The following is a 16,153-nucleotide window of genomic DNA, read 5'->3' as shown; positions in this document are numbered from 1 at the left end:
ATGTCATGTGAGTTGTTCAAAAGAGCCAGGAAGCAGCTGATGTCTTCCCCAGCCTGGGCAAGTCCCTAGCAGGATTTGAACAAGCGTGGGCTGCTTCTGCACAACCACTCTGCAGCCCACCGCAATGGGGCCATGCAACAAATAAGCAGTGGGGGGTGTGGCTAGAAAGCACTGCCTGCTGGTAACATCTGGCTGGTGGACAAGACTTAGAGGAGCTGCAGCCAGGTGGTATGGATTCGAATAGCCCATAGGCTGCTGTAATCTAAAGCTGGGTGAATAATAGGTTTGTCAGATCTCAGCAATTCCAAAGAATTAGTGGGAAGGGTGCATTTCAGGTTGAACCACAAAGATGTTTTATTTAGTTACTTTCAGTGAAAAAAAAGGTCAGTAAAAAATTAGTTCCAGGTTGACCAAGATATTTTGTTTGATCTGAAAGGAAATGTCTTGTTCTGATTTCAAGCATTTTCTTAAAAAAATAAAATAAAGGAACTTTCAAAACAAAAAGTCACTTTGAATCAAAAATTCAATGTTTCATTTTGAAAATGTGAAAACAAAACATTTCAATTCCTTCAGATTTTTTACACCCAAACAATTTGGCAAATTCAGCATGACTTCTCAAAACATTTTAATGTCACTGAATTTCCTTTTTTTCCCTAAAAAATAAAATTGGTTGAAAAATTCCACCCCTCGACTCTACTCTACAGTAAGACTGGGGTCTGTGTAGAACTGGCCAGAGAGCATTATTGATTCCTCCCCAACTTCTCTGCCCAGGCGCTGCTCCAGCATTCTGAGTCAGTACCCTGACTTCTAGTCACTTAAACATTTTCTCACATTGCCTCTTTACATCAAATCATTCACTGTATGTCTAATCTAAAGCTGCAGGAACTTTGAGGGTAGAAAAATAAAATTATGTTATAATGGAAAGTAACACCTTCCAAAAAAAGTTTCCACTGGGGGAAATATAACTTACTAATTTCTTCATGGAGTTCACCTAAAAAGAGAGAGAAAGAAATCCACATAAATAATTAGAAGCTTGTAATATTTTATCCGAGTGCATCCAGATTTAGGCCTGATCCTGCAAACACTTATTCAGAATCATGTGTAGTGTAGTTGTCCCACTGAATTGCGTAAAATTACTTATTGGCTTAAGTCTTTGCAATATCTGGGTTCAATTGTTATTACATGGGATTTTTCTTTCCTGACTAAAACTTCATGTAAGATGTTGCATTAGAAGAAAAATAGAACTTACTGATATTGTCAAGGTGTTTCCCTAAAATAAAACAAAAACAAATACAAATTATATCATTAATTTATATTTTCATTTAAATTATTTAAGAACTTTCAGTGAATAAAAATTTCAAGGATTTTTTTTGCATTTTTACATGAATTCCCAGTATCAAGATCATCAGTACTAACATTTTCTTTCATGTTGCATTACCCTTATGGATTCACTACACATACAGATCAATCCTTTCAAAGGTTTACAGCTCTGAATTATTTGTAGAATTCAGGCCAATCCTGCTTCACAGACCCTAATCTCCTGTTGGCTTCACTGGCAATCGAGAGTGCAAAGACTGCAGGATCAAATCCTAAAATGCTAATAGTTTGTTGATATGACTTGAGCCTTCAATATTTATTTGCTTCTCTAGCTAGGGAGGTTGTGAAATCTCTATCACTGGAGGTTTTTAAGAACAGGTCAGACAAGCACCTTCAGGGATGGTCTAGGTAAATGCTTCACCCACATGTACCAAGGCAGGATGGGGGGAAGTGGCAGGACTAGAAGACCTCTTCAGGTCCCTTCCAGTTCTGCATTTCTACAATTCTCTGGGTCTTTATTAGTTCTGTTGCTTTTACTATAAAGATTAAGGGTAGTATTTTCCTAGCTCTGTTCCCACTGAAGTTAGTGGGAGTTTCACCATTGACTTCAGTAAGAGCAAATTTAGGCCAGTCCTGCGTGCTTTTGATAATGCCACTCTAATAGGTTTAGACTGTCCCTTGTATGCCACAACTCTATTACGTTATGGCCCCAATTCAGGAAAGCACTTAAGCATGTGTTTCAAGATTAAAGTTAAACACTTGCTTAGGTGCTATGCTTAATTGGATGCTACAGCGAACAATAAAACAGCATCAGAGTTTCTGTTGGAAACCTTTATTTCTGATCCTTTTCATGTTTCTCCCATTGCCTTTTGGTGACCTTGGTGCATAGTGAACCTTGGGAGGGAGGGGGACTGCACTGGAGAATAGAGTTACAATTCTTAATATGAGAGGACATTTACAAAAGGGAATACGAGGAAAAAGCTAACTTACCAATTTCTGCCTGCAATCTCCCTAAGGAAAGAAGAAAAAGCAAAACAGATAAAAATAAATATAATGCCCTGCTCCTGTCCAGGTGCCTGCAGATATGAAAGACAGTTTTCATTATAAGCACAAAATTATTCATTCTTATTAAACCTCTACCCCGATCTAACACGACCCAATATAACAAGAATTCGGATATAACGCAGTAAAGCAGTGCTCCGGAGGCGTGGGGGGGGGGCAGGGCTGCGCACTCCGGTGGATCAAAGCAAGTTCGATATAACGCGGTTTCATCTATAATGCGGTAAGATTTTTTGGCTCCCGAGGACAGCATTATATCGAGGTAGAGATGTATTGTATATGTTTCCCAGTATGCACCCTAGATTACATGTCAAAAATGTGTTAGATGTGCCCAATTTGCAAACCCTTATGCACGGGAAGAGCATTATTCATATGTGTAATCCTGTGTGGGGTTGAGTTCTTAAAATTATTTTAAAAGCATTACTATTTTGATGGGTAAAATATGTTTTTGTCTACTCACTTGTTACTGATTTTTTCCCATTTTTTTGTGCATCCCAAACTCCTATTATCTACTCTGGGAGTTCTTCACGTGGAAGGAATGAAAAACTAGGCCTTAAAATCACTAATACTTTACTAACAATTTGAGGCTATGGCTTGTTTTTCTACTTTTCTGGTTAATAGAATTAGAGTTGTCACCAGCTGTGCAGCTCAGTGAATAGTTGATTTTTCTGTTCAGAGGCCAAACTGAACATTTCCCCCCCCCAACTTTTTTTTTTTCAGTTTTTTTTTTTCCTTCACAAAATGAAAAAAAAAAAAAAAAGTTTGATTGAAAAAAATGTTTTGAATACCAATTTGAATTGCTATTTTGAAACAAAATATGGATTCAAATTGACACTTTTGAAATGAAATATTGATTTGAATTCACATTTTTGAAACAAACCATTTTACCATTTCTGAATTCTTCAGTGTTTTCAGTTGAAATTATTCAGTGAATTCAACACAAATTTGCAAATAGTTTCAGTGCCTTGAAAACGTATTTCAGTGAATTTACAATCCCCCCCCAAAACAAAACAAAACAAAAAAAAAACAAAAACAAAACAAAAAAACCAGCCAAGCTGTACACCTTATGGCGAAGATTACAACTTGGGCAACACATTCTAGCATTTTTAAAACAATAATTAATAATGATGTGGCTGAGGCAGGGGACTGGATTTTCTGATACTTTGTGGGCCCTTTTGATGTCTAGACTAAAAAGCAATTGGATGTCCCAAGCTGAAGGCTTCTCTGGTGTGACAGAGTCCCTAGCAGGCCCAGTGCTGGTGTACTCAACTTCTGAACCAGCCCCTCAGCAGTCTCTGGGGGAGAAGTTGTACCGGGGCTGGAAAACGACCAGAATGACACAGATTATACCTATTCTGGGTCTGCAGGGCTGGTCCCAGAGTCAGGGAGCCATAACTGGTTCTTTTATGTCCTCCTCTGGCCACAGCTGAAAATAGGAGCCAGCACGTCTATTAGTGATTTATTATTTGCATTGGGTAGTTCAGAGGAGCTCCAGTCCTGGGTCAAGACCCCATTGTGCTAGGTGCTGTACAAACACAGAATAAAGACAGACGCTGTTCCAAAGAGTTGATCTGAGCTTGGATATTCCGAGCAGTTTAAGTGTGTAAAGGACACTTGTTTCATTGACATTCAGTGGAAAGTGGGTGCCTAATTGCCTTAGGCGCTTTTGAAAATCCCAGACTTTAAATTTATTGACAAAGCCTGGGTGTCACGTCATTTCCCTACAGGTAAATGAATCCTACAGTACTTACTAGGGCATTGTCTACACTACGCAGCTTTTAGCGACATGACTGTCGACAAAGCCCTGTTGCTAAAAGTCGGGCAGCGTCGCCGCTGTTTGTTGGCTCTTTTGCTGACAAAATACTTCCACTGCCAATGAGCAGCGTTCACTCTGTTGGCAGCAGAGTGCTCCTGCCAACAACGTGCTGTTCACACTGGCACTTGTCATGGCAAAACGTTTGTCTTTCAGGGGGGAAGGGGGTTAACACCTCTGAATGACAAAAGTTTTGTTGTTCAATTGCCAGTGTAGACACAGCCTAGGATGCAACTCCATACAAACTATTGCATTAGAGGAGGTTATAACTTACTAATTTCTTCTTGGAGTTCACCTTGAAAAAAAAGGGAAAGAAATAGATAAGTAAATGAAAGACTGTCAAGAGCGTTGTTTCATTGCATATGGACCTCAAGGTCAGCTTTCATTACAAGCACTCGAATTAATCTACTTTGACCCCAATCCCGAATGGGCAGTTTACTGTAACCCTGCTGAGCGCCATTGACTTCAACGGGACAACACCTTGAGAAGAAAGCTCAGTGTGTGCATAAGTGTCTGTAGCCTGGGCACCAGAATTACTGTTGATTTCCCGGGGACAATGCACAGCAGTGAAGATAGGGTCTGCAGGATCAGGGCTTCTGGTCATATTTTCTTTGTAGAACAGTAAGAGCAGATCTACACCACAGACGCCGGTTGGCATAGCTATGTCAGCCAGGAGTGTGGGGAGACAGAGGCGCCAACTTCCCGAGTTCCCTGGGTTGCTCGACCCCTGCTCTGCCCCAGGCTCCACCCCCCCAAATCCCCACTCCTGCCCTGCCTCGTCCCACTCCCACATTTGGGGAGGCTAAGCCAGAGCGCTGGAAGCTCCCTAGAAGTGGGAGGGGCCACCGGCGCCTGGACTGTGGACACCACCCCACCCCACCTGAGGCCAGCCTTGCTCAGCCTCCTCCCCCGAGACCCCGAGTATAGACTCCACCCCCACTCCACCCCAGGTCCTGCTCCTGCTCGGCCCCCTCCCCCAAGAGGTCCCACCACCCACACCTCTCCACTCGAGGGGCCCTGCCACCCGTGCCGCTCTGCCCCCTCACCCAAGGGCCCCCGTCCTGTCACCAGTGCCTCTCTGCCTCTCCGGGGGTGAAGAGTCGCAAGAAGGTGGCAGGGGGGAATCAGGGGAAATGGGTGCAGAAGTATGGGGGTGCAGGGGAAGGGACAGAGAAGTGTGAGTGGTGGGTGGAGGGGCCATGGGGTAAGAGGCAAGGCAGGAAGAGGAGCAGTGTGGGTAGTGGTGTCATGGGGGAATGCAGAATGCAGGAGGGGGATGTCAGGGTGGAGTGTGGGCAGGGACATGGGCCGAGCACCCTTTCAGGGGCAATGCTCCAAAGGCAGCAAGCCAGCGGGGCAGCTCCAAAGGGGGGTGCCCTGCATCCTGTTTGGGAAGGCTTAGCCTCCCTTGGCCTATTATACCCACTGCCCTTGTGGGGAGGTGTGATCCCTGACTGACACGGCTGTGCTGTGGAGATCCAGTTATAATGGCAAAACAGTGCTATTACCAGTATTGCTTGTGGGGGTGGCTTTACTATATCAGTACAAAGCGCAGCTTTGCTGGCACAAGCGCCATCTGCACTAGGAATGCTTTCCCACTACAATATACTGGTATTCCTGTACCAGTAAAGTGCTCCTGCTGTAGACACAGCCTAAGAATGCAGGTGAAAAGTGCACGATGGTTTCCTTGGCCTGTTCTCATGAACACAAGTGTCTGAAGGACGGGAGCATTACTTTCAAAGGGTTACAGTTTGGAATGGTGCAATATGTTTAGGCCTGATCACTAATTATTACTAGAGAGGCAGTGTGGCCTAGCAGACACAGCACCGAAACTCAGGTGACATGAGTTCTAATCGTGGTTCTGCCACTGGCCGGCTGGGAGACCTGGGCATGTTAGTTGTCCCTTCTGTGCCTCAGTTTCATGATCATGAACTCTAAAGTGCTTTGCGATCTACTGACGAAATCTCTTCACATAAGAGCTAGGTATTTCTTACTGCTCACTAGTCCTTTGTAAACCTTCATTCTTTGGAAACCTCCGACTCCCTTCAGTTTCATTGGGAGTAGGAGCTATACAGGAATAAGTGAAAGGTCAGTCCTTGAAAGTATTTTAAAATTCCGATTGCATTATGACTTCCCATAACATAGCGTGGGGATTACTGTTAATAAGTTATTGACATTACCTGTGGTTTTCCAGTTGACCTTGTCCCTTAAATTAAAAACTTAGCAGCGCACAACTTCACATATGAGGTGATATTGGGGGAGGGGAATGAAACTTACTGATATTTTCAAGAAGTTTCCCTAAAATAAAACAAATGGATAAATACATTATTTAAGATTTTTTTCACTGAAAAGAGATATTAAGGAGTTTTTCATTTTATTTTGATTTACAGTTTCAAGAAAACCATTAATCAAATTAGAACTTCCACCACTGCAACAAACTACCAAGGGAAGTGATGGATTCTCCATCTCTTGATGTCTTCAGACCACGACTGGATGTCTTTCTGAAAGATCTGCCGAACACAGAGCATTGGACTCAATACCGGGGTAACTGGGTGAAATATTCTGGCTTGTGTTATGCAGGAGGTCAGACTAGATGATCTGATGGTCCCTTCCAGCCTTAAATCTATGAATGAATTACATTTGGATTCATGATACAAGGTGGGTGAGTTAATATCTTTTATTGGATTAACCTCTGTTGGGAAGAGAGACAAGATTTTGAGCCACCCAGACCTCTTCTTCAGGTCTAGGAAAGGTACTCTGAGCTCATAGCTAAAGGCAAGGTGGAACAGATTAGTTAGCATATATTGTAAGGGACCATTCAAGGTAGTGTCCCAGTAACACCTGCAGTCACAGGACAAAAAGAAAGAGTTAGTGAGTTATGCATTGTTGTAATAAGCCAAAATCCAGTGTCTCTGTGCAATCCATGATTTTAGTAGCTAGCAGAGTTATGAAAGTCTTTTGAAAGTATTGTGCAGGTTTAGATATAGAGTGATTGTTTTGTGAAAAATGTTCACCCCAGGTGATAGGGTGTTTTTGTCTTTTATCAGTTTTCTCAGAGTTCATCTGAGGGCTTGTCTACACTACACAACTTTTAGCGTGTCACTAAAAATCTGGCACTGCAAATGCTGTTTGTCGGCACTTTTGCCGACAAAATACTTCCATCCCCTATGAGTGTCTTTTTTGGGGGGGAGGGGGCTTTTTAAAGCACCTGTGAACGACAAACATTTTGTCGTTCAGTTGGCAGTGTAGACAAAGCCTGAGAATCTAGTGATTGTCTGGCACAGCTGCAGTAGAGTTCACAGCAGCGCAGCTGCACCGACCCCCGCCGTAAGCTCTCTAATGTAGCTGTTGTAAAATGATGGGAGAGACCGCTCCCTTCAGCTTAACTCCACCAGTCCCCGCGAGCAGCAGAAGCTATGTTGGCAGGAGAAGCTCTCCCGCTAACATAGCACTGACTGTCCACACCAGCGCTTATGTCAGTGTAATGTATGTTGCCAACATAAGTTGTAGTGTAGACATAGACATAGCTGATGGGATGGGGCATTTAGTGCACATGTTGTTGTGATAGGCCTGTGTAGGATTCATGGACCTTGAAAGTGTTGTGGGGGATTGATCATTGTAGTAATGGAGATACGGCTGCAGGTTTTGCATCTGCTCTGGCAGGGTCTGGTGCTGCTTTGACTTGGCGTGTCCTGGTCTGTGTGGAGCTTTGTTCTGATGATGAGCTTGGAGAGACTGGGGAGGTTGTCTGAAGGACAGAAGAGGGGTTTAGGACAGATTTCTTTCAGGCTGAGGTCCCTCTTCAGTATGGGTTGTAGTTGTTTGATACCCCATCTGGGTTCCAGTGTGGGGTGGTAGGTGGCAACTAGGGTGCTTGTGGATTCACTACGATTAGCTATCAAACAAATGAATACTTTCAGCCATTGACAGTTCTGAATGACCTGTAGGATTCACACCAAATCTGCTTTTTCACATACCCTAACCTCCGGCTGGCTTCACTGCAGTGTACAGTGTGCAAGGACTGCAGGATCAGCTCCTACAATGCTAATCCCTCTAGTTGGCTAACATGACTTGAGCCTTTAATATTGATTTGGTTCTGTACCTGAATCGTTAGCTGTTCTTCTGTCTTTACTATACAGATTATGAGTAGAGTTACTCTAGCTCTGCTCCCGCTGAAGTTAGTCAATGGTGAAACTCCCATTCAATAAGAGCAAAGCAATGGGTGCTTTTGAAAATAAAAGTAGGACAGGTTTAGATTTTTTCTTCTTGCATGTCACAGGTCTATATTATATCAATGGTGTCAATTCAGAAAAGCATTTAAGCACATGCTTGGGTCTAAGCACATCAAAGTCAATTGGAATACACATGCACTTAACTTCAAAGGATATCAGTGCTTTTTTGAATCAGATTATATCAGCATTTAATATTCATTTGATTCTGTAACTGAATCTTTATCCATTCTGCTCTCGTTCCATACAGATTAATAAGCTTAGCTTTGCGCTTCTGTTTACTTATTGTTGGATAAAGACACCAATACCGAAGCTCTAATTGTAACTAGTATAAAAACCTGACACCACAGAAGCAATGAAAAAGAACATTCAACAGGAAAGGAAGCCAACATGGGCAGCCAGCAGCTACAAAAAGCTCGTTCCACCCCCATCATCCTGGGGACACACCCTCTCTGTAACAGGCCAGCTGCCCCTTTAAGGGCCAGAGGGGCAGGGACCAGACAGCCCTACTCCTTGGAGAAGCCCAATAGGCAGGTCCTGGGAATCATCAGACCCACTGAGCAGCATCAAATGACTGGGTCTGATGACCAGCTAGGGAATATTGATGAGGGCCCCAGCTCCATTAGGGAGCCTGGGACCAGGAGAATACTGCCCTGTAACTACACTCTAGACATCAGGCAGGGCAGCAGAGGATTCCAACAGGGTGGAGGCACCCACATGACAGATTTACATCGAGACCAGCCAGCCATGGTTGATGGGTTATTAAGGAGAATCAACTCTTCCAGTGGGCATCTCCAGAGGATGCTGCAGAGAGCATATGCACAATGGAGGCCCAGTGACTCAGCGGGGCACCTAAGACATGTGATCCCTGACTCCATGTTTGTGCCAGTAACTTTCCATGCATACAGGTTGAGGGTATAAAAGTGGAGACGGTGACATAATTTCTTTGCCTCTTTCCTGTTCCACATTTCTGGACAACAATTTCTAACAAAGAAGAGCTTTGAACAATGGACTGAGGACCCCAGTATTTGGGATGAACCAGAGACTTATTGTAAGCTAGCAGATTTAACATCACTGCTATTATCCTGACCTCCAGACTCTGAAACCAACTGCAATGTATCTGATTCATTTTAATCTCAACTCTCTTCCTTTTCAAAACTATTAATAAACCTTTATTTTTAGTTGCTAAGGGACTGGCTATTAGTGTGATTTTGGGGTAAGATCTGGAAGAACCTAATATATGTGATTTCTGGTTTTAATCATGCATCACAGAAGTCTGGTTTGTCTGGGTGGTGCATGAGGGGCTAGAGGGCCTGAAGGGGACTGTGTGTGGTTCATAATAACTAGTATAGTAATTTGGAAGCACCCATTTGTTACTGGCTTGGTATATTCTTTTCACCATCAATTGGGGGCACATGCCCTGTTTTCTGGAAGTCTGACCTGAGACTGGAGCTCTTGCTATGTCCCATATCAGGCAGTGTGACACAGACTATTGCATAAAGGGGGCAAGTTCCAGAGCTCTCACAGAGAAGGCTCTGCCGGTTGCCTTCTCCCCAATCCTATAGGTGTTTAAATTCCCTAGGCACCCAAGCTTCTGCCTTTGGGCATGCACACAACTGCCTAAGTCCTGGTGGCACAGAGATGCTCAGTGCCTTAGTTCAGACCTAAGGCTTGGGGAGATATTCTGGCTAGGCATTCCCCTGTCTAGCCTGTGGGGCCTGATCCAGTAGGCATGCCCAGATCACACATTATGCACAAAAAAGTTATGAGCCACCAGATCAGGAAGGGTGAGTGAAAGTGAGAAAGTGAGTGTGTGTGCATCTGTCCCAGTTGCTAGGGCACTCACCTAGGGTGTGGGAGACCCAAGTTCAAGTCCCTGCTCCTAATCAGGCAGAACAGGGATTTGAAAACAGCTCTCCCACCGCCCAGGTGACGGCTTTAACCACTGAGCTCCAAGTGGCTGAAGCAGGTTGAAAGGGAAGAGGGCTGCTGAGCAGAAGAGTTGGAGGGAATTTATACCTCCTGCAGCCCCAGAGAAGCCCTCTTTCACCTGGCCTGGGCTGGCAGCACCCACCCAATTGGAAAAAGGACAGGGTTTCTTCGTGACGTGGTGTGAGCATTATGGATATAGTGAGGTGGGGGGCTCTCTCTCTCTGTCTAGAGTTAGGAATTGCAACACTTAAATCTCTTTTAGGACCTAGCCCGTGGTGAGTAGATTAAACCAAATCAAAAGGATACAAATGTGCACAGAAGATTATACTAAGAAGAATGTAACTTACGTTTTTCAGCCTGGATCTTCCCTAAGGAAAGAAGATAGATAAAGCAGAGTGAAAAAAGAAAGATCACAACACTGAGCTTCTGTTTGAGTGCATACCGAGTGAAAGGACAGTTTTTGTTCTAAGCATTTTAATCATTTACATGGCTCTTGTGCTTGGCAGAATTCCATTGTTTTAAATCTTGATGGATAATGTTTATTTTAAGCTTTGTATATTTATCTATCTGAATTCCGACAGCCGAGGGAAATTGGGGTGGGAGCGGTGTCAGACAATAATCTGAGGACACTAGACATGAGATTGAGAAAGGTAAATCTTTATAACCATTCAAACCCAAATTCTCAACCTTGCGTGTCCAAAGAGACAAAGTCGAGATCCTTAAATCAAACCCTAAGTTCTCAAGCAGCATTTTTATTACTTTGCCTACCTGTAAACTTCTATTATCTGTGGAAATCTTATCAACGTTTACCACCACTACCAATGCAAACCTTATCCTTCCAGCTCAATTAGCTCTTTATTAGTAGCAACTTATGATACTTAGACTTTCCCAGTAATTATTTGTCAATGTGCTTTAGATGTATGGCCAATCCTGAAAATATATATGGGAGTGAAGTTACTCATCTGCTTGGGGGCTGACCTGTACACAATTCTAGAACTGGATGGGAAACAGTTTTCTTGCCCCTCAAAACGTCTCAAGAACTACGGACTTGTTCAGCAGATTGTGTTTCGTGAGACCACTCCCAAATATATTTGAGCAGACTGTATGTCAGTTATTATTCAAAAGCAACTGGCTAACGCCCCTCCCCCCTTACTGTATTCTTATCATTAAAACTATGAATAACTTAAAAAAAAAAGTATTTTCAAGAGCTCAACTTTTCTTCCCAGCTCAAATCAAGACAAAAAGTCAAAAAAATCCTCTGAACTTCCAACTGAAAAACAAAACTTTATTTCAGTTCATGTCAATCAATGTTCTGTTTCAATAATTTCACCATGACCTGCTAACTCCTGTTAAAAATACAACAGGCTTTGTCTTCATCAGGGATTTTACCTCTGGTTAGCTAACACATGTAAGTACCAATGTTAGCTTCTTGTTTTCCTAGTGAAAATGCACGCTTAGGCATCTTAGAAAATCTCACTCTGTCAACACTGATCCAGCATGTGTTTCTGCACATGCGTAAGTGCACACATAAGAGTTTGCAGGACAGGGGCATAAGGTATTTAAATGTGTCCTGACTGCAGAGATGCTAAGCACATAACTCAATGGGCGTCTGTCTGGGCGATGGGTGAACATTGAGGCATTTCTCTCTCTATGGATTTAGGTGTCTAACTTCAGGCTACTATGGGTACTTCTACATTACACACTCTTCACAGAAGCACGCAGAGTACAAGCACTGCGTGCCCCCCTCGCACAGGGACAAATAGCTGTGTAGATGGTGAGGCACTGCTTAAGTGCATAGAGTACAAACATGCCTGAACCCCAGGGCTATGAACTCTACACAGCTCTACACACCCAAACAATTCTTCCCCCACCTACACTGCTGTTTTTAGCACTGTAGTGTCCTGCTGTCACCCTGCTTCTGGAGCCTTTCCTCACTGCCTCCCCCCTGCCCGAGCCTTTCACTGACTCATACCACATTGCAGTGTGGGCACTGCCTGCTTTTCACTATGGCCTTGTCTACACTACCATGGTAAATTGACCTAAGTTACACTACTCCAGCTATGTGAACAACATAGGAGTACATGTAGCTTAGGTTGACTTACTGCGGTGTCTGCACCGCCCTGCGTCGACGGGAGACGCTCTCCCATCGACTTACATTAATCTTCTCGTTCTGGTGGAGTACTGGAGTCGACCGGAGAACAAATCTGCGGTTGATTTAGTGGGTCTTCACCCGCTAAATCGAGCCCCACTGCATTGACTGCAGCAGCGTCGATCCCTGGTAAGTGTAGATATGCCCTATTATATGTAGCTACATACACCCTACATTTCACTTCAAGTGGTGTGAAGTCTAGACAGCCTATATGTGATTCATCAATCTTTATTTGCTCTGTCCCGTCTCTACCCTGTGGCATTAGGATCGTGGTGATAAGGATTTGGTAGGGCTATCGGGCTACATTTTCAGAAAGTGCAAATCAAGCCAGTCCAGGGGATTTCAAGTTTGGCACCCAAAAACTAAGGTATCCAAAGTTATTCCTTGTAGTCACATTTGAAAATGTAGGGCAACATTTCCGTTCACTTCAGGCCATGACATTATGTCTGCCGGGACTCGCAAACATTTCATTATTTGTAAAAAATTCTATGAAATAATTAAATTAAAACACTATTAGACACACACAGGTATGATGTAGTGAAGAAGAGGGAATAACTTACCAATTTTTGCATGAAGGTTTCCTAAAACAAACCAAACCAGTGTAAGTGAGTCTAGATTACTTAGGCTCTTTGGTTTCAGTAAATACATATCTAAAGAAAAGTCTCCATAGCCTCATGATATAGTTTCATTCTATTTTTATGCTATTAAACATTCTTAATGATTCCACTGTGTCTGTAAAATGGCATAAAGAAGCTACAATAATAGAATAATAACATTTTACACACATTTTGCATTCACTTTCAGCATCAAGGCAAATCCAATCCGGTGTAAGTCATGTAGTAACCTTGAACATCAAGAATGCTTCATAAATCATTCTAGAGAAAGATGTGCGAGCCTCAAAGAATGAAAACAAATTCATATCTGGATAACATGATGTGCATTTAGAGCCAGATATTTAAAGATATTTAGATACCAAACTCCCATTGATTTTCATGGGATTCAGGCACCTAAATACTTCCAAATATCTGACCCTTAGTGTTTTTTTTTTCATAATAACTGCATCTTCTCAGCAGTTCTTCATCTGTTTAACACCTCTTGAACTCCAAAAGGGTTCAGTTTCCTCTTCCTATCTTTGCATTACACCAGTTTACTGATGCAGAAATCAGGGCTGAAAAGTGTATCTATACACAAACTCTAGTTATAACTTTCTCAAGTTGTCTTTTGTCATGAACTATCTCATGCGTGGTATCTGCCCCCACACAATATTGTTGTTGTAGAAAGTTCAGTGAATACTTCTTCAAATATTTTGTTTTCTATTATGATTTTTTTCACAAAAATAGGTATTTAATCAGTCAAATAGCCCTTGTGTATAATACATCACACACATGGTGTATCAGCATTACCAACTCCAAATTTTCAAATAGCCTGACTCAGGCCTCTACTCATGGGATTGGATTAAAAAGTGAGATTTAAATAAATGATGTGTTCTTATTCACCTTCCGGTGTTTGAGCTGCTAGTAACCATGTTAATCAGGGAGGCTGAAGAACCCCCATCGTTAGAGGTTTTTAAAAAATGGTTAGGCAAACACGTCAGGGATGCTCTTATTTAATTCTACCACAGAGTGGAGGGATGAACTAGGTGACGTCTCAAAGTCCCTTCCAGTCTTACATGTCTATCATTCTATGGCTTTGACCTTGTCTCCTCAACCATAACTGTTGGTATCAGACTTTTTTTTTTTTTTTAAAAAGGTTGAGATTCTCTCACAAACAAATTTTTCCAATTGCTGCAGCTTTGAGTGGGGGAAATGAGCGAGAGACTTACACAAAAATTGTGAGAACTGGCAACCCCGCTAGTGTGGTGTTCAGTGATCACTCAGGCTCAGATCCACAATGAGACGTATGTGCCTGAAAGCCCCTCATCCCCCTGGCCATTCTGTGTGGCGTTGGGCCTACTCCGCCTTTGTACTTGCAAGAAATGGCTCAGGTGCCTGAGTGCAGGAGAGGGGATCACAGAGACACACCTCTCTCCAGCCCAAATTGAGGTGCCAAACTCGGAGATGGGGCAGGACTCGGACCACACCCCTCTCCTGGGCATCTGCCATGGGGTGGTTTAGATGGCTCCCATTCTTAGGTGCCTCTCTCTCCCCAGTCATTGAATAGGGAGCCTAACTCAGGCTTTGTGGATCACAGAGCTGTGCCAGTGGTTTTCTGGGTGCCAGAACATTAGCCATTGTGATGCTCAGCATTCTAACACTTGGGTCTATTTGTGGATCCAGGCCTTAGAATCAGAGAATCAGAGAATCAGAGACTATCAGGGTTGGAAGGGACCTCAGGAGGTGTCTAGTCCAATCCCCTGCTCATGGCAGGACCAATTCCCAACTAAATCATCCCAGCCGGGGCTTTGTCAGCCTGACCTTAAAAACCTCTAAGGAAGGAGATTGCACCACCTCCCTAGGGAACCCATTCCAGTGCTTCACCACCCTCGTAGTGAAATAGTGTTTCCTAATATCCAACCTAGACCTCCCCCACTGCAACTTGAGACCATTGCTCCTTGTTCTGTCTTCTGCCACCACTGAGAACAGTCTAGATCCATCCTCTTTGCAACCCCCTTTCAGGTAGTTGAAGGCTGCTATCAAATCCCCCCTCACTCTTCTCTTCTGTAGACTAACTAAGCCCAGTTCCCTCAGCCTCTCCTCATAAGTCATGTGCTCCAGCCCCCTAATCATTTTTGTTGCCCTCCACTGGACTCTTTCCAATTTTTCCACATCCTTCTTGTGGTGTGGGGCCCAAAACTGGACACAGTATTCCAGTTGAGGCCTCACCAATGTTGAATAGAGGGGAACGATCATGTCCCTCGATCTGCTGGCAGTGCCCCTACTTATACAGCCCAAAATGTCGTTAGCCTTCTTGGCAACAAGAGCACCCTGTCGACTCATATCCAGCTTCTCGTCCACTGTGACCCCTAGGTCCTTTTCTGCAGAACTGCTGCCTTAGTGCCTCAGCAGAGCAAGAGGGAGGACGGGAGGAATTACAATGTTCACAGTCTGTTCCTGGGGCAGGACCCTTTGTCAGAGCAAATGATAGAGTTACAATCTCTCCTGAATCCTGTAACTCACCAGTAACACTGATCTATGCAGGGCTCTGTGTTAAGTAAACTGTGAAGCATCAGGTATTCTGAGAGCCAGCCAGGAACTGGGAGAGGGGTATGGAAAGGTGAACAAATTGTACTAGAGGCTCTCTTTGGAGGGGATGGAGGAGGATTTGGGCTAATTTGGATAACAAACGAAGATTGTCCATGTCATTATTAGGGCCAGACCTCAAACAAATTAGTGGCACAATTGACTAACCAATTTCCGTGCACAGCTACTGTGATAGCACATGCATAACTGCGCAGACTGTGTTTATCAGGATAACCACATGTTCATATTAAACGCATAACGCTGCACCATGGTTATAGCCCTGATTCTGCAAAACACTTCAGCACATGCTTAATCATGTGTGTAATCACATCCCTATTCAGCTGAGCCTGGTCCTATATCATTATTATTTTCCCGTCTCCGTTCCTCATCTGCTGCACGTTCAGTGCCCGTCTCTTTCATCATTTCTATGGCGTTCTGTCCTAGTCAGTTCTGTCTTGTGCATTTACCAAGTATC

At 43.5% G+C, this 16,153-nt stretch overlaps 1 protein-coding gene across 1 annotated transcript in view; it reads right to left on the bottom strand.

Annotated features, from left to right (window-relative positions):
- Window positions 1–206: 206 nt before the first annotated feature.
- LOC112110756 (butyrophilin subfamily 3 member A2-like) overlaps window positions 207–16,153 on the bottom strand; it is a 43,180-nt gene continuing 27,233 nt past the window's right edge. Inside the window, exons 7-14 of the mRNA XM_026659148.2 lie at window positions 13,060–13,080; window positions 10,698–10,718; window positions 6,467–6,487; window positions 4,464–4,484; window positions 2,308–2,328; window positions 1,250–1,270; window positions 971–991; window positions 207–268 (exon numbers count right to left, since the gene is read on the bottom strand). Of these exons, the coding sequence (XP_026514933.2) occupies window positions 207–268; window positions 971–991; window positions 1,250–1,270; window positions 2,308–2,328; window positions 4,464–4,484; window positions 6,467–6,487; window positions 10,698–10,718; window positions 13,060–13,080 (209 nt within the window). The remainder of the gene's footprint in view (window positions 269–970; window positions 992–1,249; window positions 1,271–2,307; window positions 2,329–4,463; window positions 4,485–6,466; window positions 6,488–10,697; window positions 10,719–13,059; window positions 13,081–16,153) is intronic.

This window comes from Terrapene carolina, unplaced genomic scaffold (assembly GCF_002925995.2).
Source record: "Terrapene carolina triunguis isolate 2854851 unplaced genomic scaffold, T_m_triunguis-2.0 Scaffold589, whole genome shotgun sequence".
Taxonomy (NCBI): domain Eukaryota; kingdom Metazoa; phylum Chordata; order Testudines; family Emydidae; genus Terrapene; species Terrapene triunguis.
The sequence above is the reverse complement of the archived record's forward strand: the minus strand, read 5'-3'. Positions and strand labels throughout refer to the sequence as shown.